Source organism: Drosophila arizonae, chromosome X (genome assembly GCF_054131065.1).
Source record: "Drosophila arizonae isolate 15081-1271.41 chromosome X, UAZ_ARI_1.0, whole genome shotgun sequence".
Taxonomy (NCBI): domain Eukaryota; kingdom Metazoa; phylum Arthropoda; class Insecta; order Diptera; family Drosophilidae; genus Drosophila; species Drosophila arizonae.
This window is the reverse complement of record NC_142927.1, coordinates 3735074-3747387: the sequence shown is the minus strand read 5'-3', so window position 1 is coordinate 3747387 and position 12314 is coordinate 3735074. Positions and strand designations below refer to the sequence as shown.

General features: G+C 37.8%; 1 protein-coding gene across 4 annotated transcripts in view; it reads right to left on the bottom strand.

Moving 5' to 3' along the window:
- Ptp10D (Protein tyrosine phosphatase 10D) overlaps positions 1–12314 on the bottom strand; it is a 66612-nt gene that overhangs the window by 52656 nt on the left and 1642 nt on the right. For all 4 annotated transcript variants that reach the window (XM_089476181.1, XM_089476180.1, XM_089476182.1 and 1 more), the window contains exon 2: positions 11617–12077. In XM_089476181.1, coding sequence (XP_089332307.1) covers positions 11617–11787 — 171 coding nt within the window. In that variant the 5' untranslated portion in view covers positions 11788–12077. The remainder of the gene's footprint in view (positions 1–11616; positions 12078–12314) is intronic.

Below are 12314 nucleotides of genomic sequence, written 5' to 3'. Positions count from 1 at the left end.
ATGCCACGCCTCCTATTCGAGCTAGACCATTTCTATGCTAAACGTTTTGTTTACCGTCTAGTTAGATGCTTGGCCAGTCCGAAAGGGGCAAGTGGGGGTATGCTGCATGCCGCACTCCAGCGCTGCACATGTAGCTGGTAACGAGCTACTTCGTGTGGATGCAACAGCCTCTGCCTTTGGGCAACTCTGAAGGGTGCGGAACGTAGCTCAACTATGCACCAGGGAATCATAAATTACAAAGACAGACAGACGAGCGAGGCTGAAAGTGAGGGTAAAGCAGGGGCATATAATTGCCCTACGGCAACAATATACTTATATATACATATATCTTTATACATATATATATAGCTTTGTACAGGAACAGACGTGCACTTGACAGCCGGAAAAAAAAACTGTAGAATTTTTAATAAATTGCGAATCCTTGAAATGCAAAAGGCGTTGTGCGCATTAACTCAGCTGGGCCAAGAGGCAAAGCCGTAGGGCTTCTGAAATCTGGCTGTCTACGGCAGAAGCTCTACGGTATTTTCGCGTAGTTCTAAACTATTTAAGCAGAAAACGAAGAGGAAGCACCGAAAGGTATTTGTAAACGAGAGCTAACAGCACCAGCTTTGTCTATTTAGGATCATCAAAGACTCTCTCTCAGTATCCCACTTTCAAGAGAAGTCTATCAATAATTAAAGTCTCCCATTGCAGGAAAGGTCTCTTGAAAGAGGTTCGTCTTCTTCGAAGAGGAAGCACCGGAAGGTATTTGTAAACGAGAGCTAACAGCACCAGCTTTGTCTATTTAGGATAATCAAAGACTCTCTCTCTCAGTATCTCACTTTCAAGAGAAGTCTATCAATAATTAAAGTCTCACATTGCAGGAAAGGTCTCTTGAAAGAGGTTCGTTCTTTAGAGAAGCCTCAGCTTTTCTAGTTAAGTCCATTTCAGTTTAGTTTGAGGGAATAAACTCTTCTCAAGCTAAATCTATTTAAGAGCATGAAGATAAATCTTGATTTATCAATAATTTATAGCAAAAGTCTCCTATTGAAGGAAAGGTCTTTTGAGAGAGATTTGTTCCTTAGAGAAGCCTCAGCTTATTCTAGCTAAGGCTAGCTTGCACAAGCGGGACTAACTCCCCTTTCGGCTAGCTTGGACCTTGGGGAGTTAAGAGAAGCTTCTCTGTGAGTCGATTACTATCATCATGGCAGTTATTCTCTCTTATATATAGAACTGATTCTACATGGCATAAATACATATTCATGTAGATCCCAAGTTGCTTTACTTAGTTTACAATATGTTTTATTTAGCTTCCTTTAGATCTTTCGGCACATTTAATTAGTTTATCGGTCAGGTATTCTATTGTCTTTTGCAATTCTCCGGCTTCGATTGGCTATCCATTTTCATGCTCCAGCATGAAGAGGAAGTTGATTGAGTTAGTGTTCGCTTTGAGGTTTCCGCTATCAACGCACATCAAGGTCAATGCTGAACGGAGGGGATCTGTGGCAGGGTGGGTGGGTAGATGAGCTCTACCAGCAGGGTGGGACAAGCGAGGCCAGAGGCTACAGGGTAAAGGCGAGGTTAAGAAACTGAAAGTCACCCCGATAACTCGAAATCGGTCATTATGTGTACATGGCACGCATTTCCTGAGCTCGTTCCGACTATACATATGTCTCTCTCTCTATATATACTCCCCATATATATACCCTACCCAGTGCCGTATTATTCCGCACCCCATTCCAAACGCCACTCCGTTTTCCATGGCCAAATGACAGCAGAAACTAATAATTAAAACTACAAATGAATTCACACCCTGCCCAGCCAAATGTTCCGATCGTGAGTTCATTCAATGCCTCAATGAGTGTGGGAGTGCGTGAGTGCGTCTATGATTGAGTGCGTCTGTGTGTGCGTGTGTGTGTGCGTTTGCGTGTGTGTGAATGAGTTTCGAGGCCCATAAACATTTAGCATTTGTCTAGTAAAATAATTTAAAAGCATAAATGCTTCATTCAGAGTTACGAAATTGAACTGAATGCACTTGAAACTCATTCAAATGATTCATAGGCCAAGCAAGAGCGAGTTAGTTGGGGGTCAACAACTGCATAATACTCGTTCACCCTCATAAATTGAGGGTTCGACTGAGTAGATGTTTCAAATTTTAAGTCTCCAGCTAGCAGAGGCATTGCCACAAAAGCTAATATACTCTCTCTTCACTGTGTGAATGAGTATTGAAAGAAAGCACTCTAACCACTTTGTATATTCTAAAATTCACTTGAGATGAACAAAAAAATGCCAACAAATTGATTATTTGAGTGTTTTGCTGTTTAATTCGTAATTCCCCAGTGAGTACATGAGTTATTCAGTCAGCCATTCAAACACTCATTCACCTCCGTCTGGCCACTCAACTCAACTGTCAACGCAGCTGATTGACAGTTCGTCGGGAGCAAAGAGAAGCAGAAAATTAGACACTGACAGTTGGGCAAAAGTTTCTACACATGTGAGTCTCTCGCCACAGAGCGAGCTACAGCAGCAGGTGTCAATCAGTCTGGCCACACTGGCAATTATATATGATGCTCGAATGGCAGCACCGACATGAACCCGACTTCACAAAAGGCAAACAACTGACAGTTGTCAATCAAACACATTACATATGATGGGTATTACGTGCTCATCACGTCATGATTGATGGTGATTGATAGCGACAATTACCTAAACGCACTGGACACACTGGCAATTAGCGTTGGCTGGGCAGAGTTGCTTGAAATTGCTGTGGGTCATCAGCTGCGATTGATGCTGATTGATGGTGATATTAGAACATAGAATATGTGATTGATTGATCGTAGGGAGTGCTTCCCATACCGACTGTTTAAGGCTTGAAAACAAAATGTGCTCATCACCAATGATTGATTATGATTGATGCAGGTAATATTATATAGAACACTTGATTTAGCTTTAGAGGGTTGCTTGCTTAAAGAGTGATTCAGACTCACTTTTAGAATTCTGCATATGGCTCTCATCACCTACGATTGATGGTGATTGACATTAGTAATTACAATTAAAACTACCTATGCATAAAGATCTAAGTCAATAAGTGTTGATTGATTAACTTAAATTAATGTTTTCTGGTATACTAGCAATGCAGGTCATCATAGCTGCTTAAAGTTCGTTGCAAAGTTCATTGTAGAGTTCATTGTAAAGTGATACTTGTGATTAGCCAATATAGAGTGCAATGAGCTTCTATGTATATCAAGAATGCCAAATGGCCAGCCAGACAGCAGCCCAATGAGGCAAAGATGTAGGTGTACGATGAGCTAAAGGGAGCGAACAGAGCGGACAGAGTTGGCCGCATAGGCAAATCAGAAATAATAAAGTCAAGGGGCAATATCCTGTAATCATAACATTCTCAGCGCGCACAGAGGCTGCCGTTCGCACCCGAAGTAGCCGAGCACATGGGCAACTGAACAACAACAACAAGCAACAACTGCAACAACAACAAACAACAATTGCAATGCGCACTCAATAAATTTCAATTAAGCAAACAGCGAGCTGTGCATTTTCCCACTGCATGTTTTTTATATTGTTTATAGTTTTTCTTTTGTCTCGGCTTCCTTTTCTTCTCGGAATACCCAGTAAAAATAGTCTATGAAGCAGGTAGTTGAAAAACTACAAGTTAATTAAAATGTTTTAACAAACAAAGATAAAAAATAACGTTTGCACTCTTCCTCGAATATACAAACATTTTTCTCTTTCTTCTTATGTTAATACTCATTTCTGTTAACAGGGTATGACCTAGTCGAGCATGCTATATACACACGCATATATATCTATATATTTTATTATTATGCATAGCCCATTGCACATGGCTAACGTTTTATTGCGGCTGAGGAAATCGATTTTATATTCAAGTCTTTTTTAATTAAAAAAAATTCTCATTATTGAAATATTTAATATTGCTGCAATTATACGATTGCTCAAAGTATATATATTATTATAATTATTAGTATTGTTATTGTTACTTTTTTTACTATTACAAACTTTATTATTATTGTTATATTCATTACAGTTATCATTACTGCTATCATCATCGTTATTGCTATGCTTGTCATAGTTATAGTCATTGTCATACTCATTGTCATTGTCATAGTCATTGTCATAGTCATAGTCATAGTCATATTCATTGTCATAGTCATAGTCATAGTTATAGTCATTATCATTGTCATTGTCATTGTCATTGTCATTGTCATAGTCATTGTCATAGTCATAGTCATAGTCATTGTCATAGTCATAGTCATAGTCATAGTCATAGTCATTGTCATAGTCATAGTCATAGTCATAGTCATAGTCATTGTCATAGTCATAGTCATAGTCATAGTCATAGTCATAGTCATAGTCATTGTCATTGTCATTGTCATTGTCATAGTCATAGTCATAGTCATAGTCATTGTCATAGTCATAGTCATAGTCATAGTCATAGTCATAGTCATTGTCATTGTCATTGTCATTGTCATTGTCATTGTCATTGCCATTTTCATTATATCATTTATGAGTTTCACTCATTCATTAGTATTATCAGAATACTATCGTATCGCATTTATTCCGAGAATTCTAGCTGAGAGATTTCTCATTTGAGAATTTCTCATTGATAATATTACTATAGAGATAATATTCATAATATTACTATTACTAGTCGAGGTTCATTCTTTGAGTTAAACTGATATTAAAAGATGTATACATTTACACTTTCATGTGAAGAGCACATCCACACATCTATCTATGAAACTGAACTAGCTGAACAGCTGCCTTAGGACTGCCTCGAGGTTCTCCCAATTTGAGCTATTGCTTCATATGAAAAGCATCTCTGACTCGCAACAATTGCGTTTTTATGTATTCATTTCAACTTTAAAGATTTGCTCTCAAATCTGTCTGCTTCTTCGCATTGTTCCACTTTCATGAGATTTACTTTGCGACGAACTCATTATGACTTTACGCAAATTTTGATTCATGATTTTATGATGAGTTTTTTCATCTTTCTTTTATTTTCTGTGCGCTTTCATTTTGGACATTACACAAAGTTTTTCTGAGTATGGCAACTGTAATTAGGGAGCGCAAAGCAAGTGTACACTCAAAAAAAAAAAATTGCTAGATGAGTGCCAGATGTAGATGTTGTAATGCGGAAGTAAAATGAAATTATTGGCATGCATAAGATTTACGGAGTTCAAATATACATATTTTTCGAGGCTGAAATACTAAATTAGATAACTCAATTGAAGGGAAAGATAAAAGATATGAAGAACTGAAGAAATGAGATATAGATATAGAGATATAGATCGGTGAACTATGAATGGAGCATTCCTTGATTTTGGAAACTTATATTATAATAAATTTAAAAAACGTTCTAATTAGTATGTCATCTAATTGATTCCCTAAGACAATAAGATATCCAATAAAATTTTGCTTCAAGTGTATTACTTCGATATAAATTTCGACTTTTTGCTCATATGATATATGTTCGCATGAATGCGTGAGTATACATATATATGTATGTATATGTCTGTGTATCTAATGACTTTAATAACGTTCAAGTGGGTGCAAAAACTAGCGTCTCGAGGGGTGACGCGAATCCCAAAGCCCAGCTGATGGAACTGTTTGGGAAAGACCATAAGGGAAAGGTGTGGGCAGCCAAGGGAGCGAAGGTGGATTAGGTGACGAGAGGCCAGGGCAGAACAGGGCAGAGGACGGACAGTGAAGTTGAGGGCGGTTTACCCTCGCCGCTTTAGTTCAGTCAAAAAAAAAAAAAAGAATAACATAAAATAAAAACCGAAAAAGTCCGAACAGTTCATCATACACATGCATGATTCATGCCATGCTACACTTACAACATACAACTAAATATTAAGCGACTTTTTACACACCCATACATACATACATATGTACAGAACTGAAACTACACCAAAAATCACCCTCGCATTGTATGTGTATGTGTGTGTGTGTGCGAGTGTGTGAGAGACACCGTTTGCTGAGTAATTTGGGCATTAAGAATTTTTACGATTACTTCAAATACTACAATGGCTGCTCACATACTCGAAATACCCTGTAAACAATGAGAAAGTGGGTAAATGAGAGCCCTGTAATATCTATCCATTTAAGTATTTGGCTGGAAATCTGAAAGCTAGACGTAAATCCAAAGCAGAATCATCAATTTGTATGAATCTTTATCGATTTATCGAGTGGCTATACTGCTATATATAAGTATGTATGTATATATATATATATATATATATATATATATATATATATATATATATATATATATATATATATATATATATATATATATATATATATATATAGCAGCAAAAACCAGTTCCATAGCAATTCGATAAATCGATAAATAAGCATAATAATTTATCATGTTATAATTCAAATTTGGCACTTAGCCTTTTTTATCGAGTAAGAACTTGAACTACATACATCGATAACGTAGCTTATCGATTATTGTTATAGCTTTAATTTAACTCTTCGCACGTAATATAATATAACAGTACAATATGTTAATATAACAGCATAGAGCTTTAAGTAATATCTATATATTTTTTATTTGATTGTAAATCGATAATTATATTCTCATATATTCTAGTCCATTGCTGCCTTTCGATATTTACTTCCTAAAGGGTATGTCTTAGCTGAGCCCATTCAGTACAGAGCTCACTTAGCGATTTCTTTTCTTTTTACTAGTGTCTGTCGTGCAATTGATTTGTGTTCAAAATACTTCCGCAATGGCTTTGCAGAGCTGTTTATCTGTCTGTCAACACTTGAAAGCGAGTCGGTAAATGCTATACACACATATATACACACACATATACATATATATATAGTCATATATAGATGCACGATTCCTGCATGAGCCTAAATCAAGTGGCGTTTGCCATTTCCGATATCTACTTTAAAGTCGTTTCGCCTGTTTCATATGTTTCTCCTGCATTTTCCTAGTCTCTCTCTCTCTCTCTCTCTGACCCTCTCTGGCTGTCTCCCTCTAGTTTTCTTTGCATCTTTTCGCATTTTGATGGCACATTTCCGGCAGAAGAAGCTCTTGTTGATTTTGTCGCTCTATTTTTGGCTTATGGCGCACGCATCGACTGCATTCGTAGCTCCCCATTTGGCTGGAGACATGAGCTTGTTCTCGTCGCCCATCGTCAGATGCCAGATCCCAGATTGCCACATGCCAGATGCCAGATGCTGCATAGATGCCAGATTCCAGTTGCCAGTTGTCGCGTCTGTCTACTCCATACATCTAGATTTCCATTGAAATTTATTAGCTTTCTTCTCGGTTCTCTAGTTCTCAGTGGCTCTGTAGGTCAGAACTGGTTCCCTTCAGCAGAGAACTGGTTCTTACTCATGTTCTAATTAGCTGTTTTTTTATTGAATTAATTTTTTGCATTGCCAAATTTTTATTTCATATATTTTGGTAAGTCTTTTTCCTCATTGCGTTGAGTTTATTCTTCCTCCTTTGACTTTGACTCCTGTTTTCCCGTTCTCAATCCCTCTGTGTCTCTCCCTCGATTTTTCTTCTTCTCTTCTCTATCTTTTTCTCTCTTTCACGATGTGTTTTTTTTTCTCGCTCTCTGTCTATCTCTATCGACACTCGCTTTCTTTCTCCATACCCTTCTCCCTCTATTTATCCTTCTGTATATCTCATCACCCGCTCGCTCCTCGTACTCTTCTATTCATGTCGCTCATGTCTCTCTCTCTCTCTCTCTCTCTGTATCTCTATTTTTATCTCTCCATTTACCTTTCTCTCTCTATCTCACCCCCTGCCCTCTCTCTGGAAAGGGTCCTTTGCCATTCGTTATTCTTCGATTCATGTCGCTCATATCTCTCACTCTCTCTATCACTCCATTTGTCTTCCTCTCTCTTTCCCATCCCCAACTGTCTACCTCTTCCTTCGCCTTTCCTATATGTCTTTTATATCTTTAACTGTTCTATTCATATTTTTTTGTTCTCCGAGTCGCTCTTTCTCTCTCTCTGTCTCTCTCTTCTTACGATATCTCATATCAGCTAAAACTTTTACTCTCTTCAACTCTATCCACCTTTATCGAACCATATTTTGATCATGCGTAACGCATTCGCCGGGTGTCAATTGCGAGGCAGCCAGTCAGCCATTAAGTCAGTTATTAAGTCACTCAGACAGTCAGTCAGTCAGTCGCTGCGTCTGCCTCTGTCTGGTCAGGGCTGCATTAATTGAAAAGCTCTCTCCAGCTCCTCCCACTGCAAAATGTGCGTGTGTGTGTGTGCGCGCGCGTATATGTGTGTCTGTGCTCAACAAATTGTAATCAGCCGCATTTCCCAGCTCTTCTTCAATTTTTCAAGTGGTCTGCTCTGCTCTGTGCTCTGCGTCTGTTTCAGTTGTTGTTGTTGACTGTTTCTTTAGGCCAGCTTGACACGTGCCGTTGGACTTAATATGGGTGAGAGAGTAAGAGAGTGAGAGAGAGCGAGGGAGAAAGTGTCAGTGCTTGTCGCTCTTATCTGCGACACGCATCTGTGTCCCTTGTCTTTTGTCTTTTGCGGCCGTGCATTTAATTGCCGTGCAGCAGCCCGTGCCACGCCCCCAAATTAGCCAGACGTCCCCTCCACCCAGACGAAAAGCCAAAACCAACTGCAGCCAAAATCCATTGCCAAAGCCCAAAATCCAAAGCGAATCGCAATTGTATCTCGTTTCGTTTTTGTTTTTTTTTTTTTTTGGCCTCGTCAGTTTAATTGTTTTTGTGTTTATTTAATTTTGTGTTTTGTTTCTTCTTCGTCTCTGCAGTTTATGTATTTGCTTCAAATTGGGCCGCACTTTGCGCTTAATTTACCACGCATCCGTTTCAGCTCACATATCCGCAGCCCAAACTGTATCTGTATCTGCATTTGTATCTGTATCTATATCTGTATCTGTATCTGTATCTGTATCTGTATCTGTATCTGTATCTGTATCTGTATCTGTATCTGTATCTGATCTGTATCTGTATCTGTATCTGTATCTGTATCTGTATCTGTATCTGTATCTGTATCTGTATCTGTATCTGTATCTGTATCTGTATCTGTATCTGTATCTGTATCTGTATCTGTATCTGTATTCTGTATCTGTATCTGTATCTGTATCTGTATCTGTATCTGTATCTGTATCTGTATCTGTATCTGTATCTGTATCTGTATCTGTATCTGTATCTGCATATGTATCTGTATCTATATCTGTATCTGTATCTGTATCTGTATCTGTATCTGTATCTGTATCTGTATCTGTATCTGTATCTGTATCTGTATCTGTATCTGTATCTGTATCTGTATCTGTATCTGCATATGTATCTGTATCTATATCTGTATCTGTATCTGTATTTATATCTGTACCTGAAAATAGCTTAGGCTAGATCTCATTCTTCAGCCTTTTTCTTTCAGTGTAAACCTAGACCAAGTTTTTTTCTTCACATCGAAAGACTTATCCAAAAATATCTTAAGCAACGCCTACACCATCAGAAGAGAGCCACAATTTTTTTAGGCCAGTTCGCTGAACCAGGCCCGAGTGCAATGCTTTGCAGATTATAAACCTTTTATATAAGAATATATGTATATGGTTGTTTTTTATTTTTTATATGGTATATATGGTTGTTTTTTTTTTTTTTATAGGTATATTCAAGTTGGGGTCTGTTCAAAGCGCCGTGCGGCAGACGTGACTTTTGGGCCATGACGCTCGAGCACAATGCAAAGCAATTTCAATTCGTGGTATGTGACTAAATGATAAATATTTGCGTTCATTTATCGAATAGACAAACAACAGCAACAAACCCAACAATAATAACAATTTACTGTGATGATCAGCGGAAGTAACTAACAAAAAACAAACCCAAATAGAACAAGTAAGAAAGTTCCAGACGGAAGTGCCTGACTGGGCGGTACCCCGAGCACGATGCTATTTAAACCAATTGAATATTCCTCTATATAGGCAAATACGTATATGTACACATACATACAACCTCACTCATTTAACTTGCAATGAGAAAATAGTATCTCATCTTAGTCACATAGTATTTGGGGTCCAAGTAAAATATCGATATATATCGATAATAAGAAAAGGAGATTATATATTCTATATATATATGTATGTATATTGTTTATACTCGAACAAAGAGACAGGCAATCATGGGTAGTTCGACGCATCACATCAATGATCAATAATATAATTTACATGTACTTTATGCGCACTGCCACGCCTCTTTCTCGTAAAAACAATAAACCCTTCTTTAGCCATTTTCACTGATTTTAGCCACAGCAAAAAGACCTTTCAAATCGAACTCTGGTCAAGTGAGGCGCAAAGAACCAATGCGAAATAATTCGCAAGCCCGATTATACAATCATGACTAAATGTGAATCTAAGCACTAAACGCAAACGACTTAAACATGCTCGCCCAGAGTATTGTATTTTATTCTTTATTAGAGCTACGTGACGTTCATTTGTTAGCTTCAGCAAAAAATGAAATAAAAAAAAAAAAAATAAATAAATAAAAAAAAAAATCATTAATTTGTTCGGCTATTTATTTTAATGACTTCGACTCACAAGTTTTTAATGGCATGCCGTTGAGCCGCTGAAACATCTTGCCAAAGCACATTATCACACAAATTGAAGTTCGTCCAATAAATCACAATTATCATAAATAATAAGTTAAGGAACTAGAACGAAATTGCATAACAAATAACTAAAGGTAACTAGACTAAAACCACAAGCTATAAACCATATACGACTGCTTCTCATCTGATCTTTCATATTCAATCTGAAAAGATTATGTTATTATGCAATCGATATCACGATCTAGCCATAAGCCGTGTATCTTTGACTCGCATGCATCTGTATTCTCGTATATGTATTTATAACTGTATTTGTATCCGCGTATTGGTTCGCATCTCGTGGTATGCATATTCATTGGTTGGCTGCGACTATTTCCATCTCATTCACACCAATCGACTCTCCCAATGCTCAAGGTCTCTAGCGAAAAAGAGTACAACAGAGAAGAAAACAATACCGAAATTACCCCACCCCCTCTCCTAATCACATACTCTTTCACACTAAGCAACACCCGATATACGCTGCGCTCGGCTAGAAGACAAGTTTTACAAGTAGCATAAATATAAATCAACAACAACGAACATAAAACGCAATACGAAACGAAAAAAAAAAATCAAAAATTGAATTGAATTAACATGGGAAATATGCGCTCCTCCACTAACAACAATAATAACGGCAGCCGCAACAACAACAACAACAAGGACAAGAGACCAGCATGAGAACGCAGCAAGTGCAACTGTGATTTTTCGCGTCTCTTATGTGCATGCTGTTCTTCTTGCTGCCAGGCCCTATGTTGCTACAGTTTAATGTTGCTCAGCAGCTAGTTAACCCCTCAGTGCGTAGTTTAAAACCAACAATACAACTAGAACATTCTAAATATTGCACAATGTTAAGGGCTTATGTGCATATACGTATATAATGTATATTGTTGTGTATATAAAATGTATTTTAACCAAACATAGGCCCATGCTTATAAGACTGAATATTCATGTGTATCAGCCTGTAAGCATTGCATCTAAACGTAAAGGAACTGTGTTGCTTACCTGTACGCAAAATGCAGCCAAAAACGCGAAGCTCCATAGCCAACAATGTTGCCGAGCTGTTGTTATTGTTGATCTTGTCGTATTTATTGTTGTTGTTGCTTTCGGCTGTTTCTGTTGCTGCGGCCTTTTGAGTCGAATTCTCGTTGTGGCTTTGCTTAGCGTATCCAACATTTTATGGCCGTCTTGTTGCTGTTGTTGTTGCTTGTTGCTTGCTGTTGCTATCTGAACGCTGTTGTTTCAGTTATTATTATTAATATTTTTTGCTTGCTCCGTTTTGCTTTTTGACTTTATCAATGCACTATGGCTAATTTTTTTTAATTTTCGACATTTTCGTAACGGGAGTAGTTTTTGTTTTAAGCAAATTCATCGTTTGTTTTTGTTTTGTTTTCTTTTTGCTTCTTGGTTTGTTTGTTTTGCAATTACAACTTAATTATTTTTGTATTAACTTTCCTCGCGTCATTCTGTGAGAGAGTAAATATTGGAGCGTGAGAGGGAGTGAGAGAAAAAGAGTTGTGCATTTACAACGCATACAAAAGTCTACATATAAGCGCGAGAGCGCCAACTAGACAAGCAAACACATCTGTGTGCGAGCGTGCGAGTAAGGTATTTGTGTACGTGTTTTAATGTGTATGTGCTAGTTTGTATGAGAGCAGCTTTCAAGCCCAGCTCAGCACAGCTTTTGCTGTTGTTGATCAATA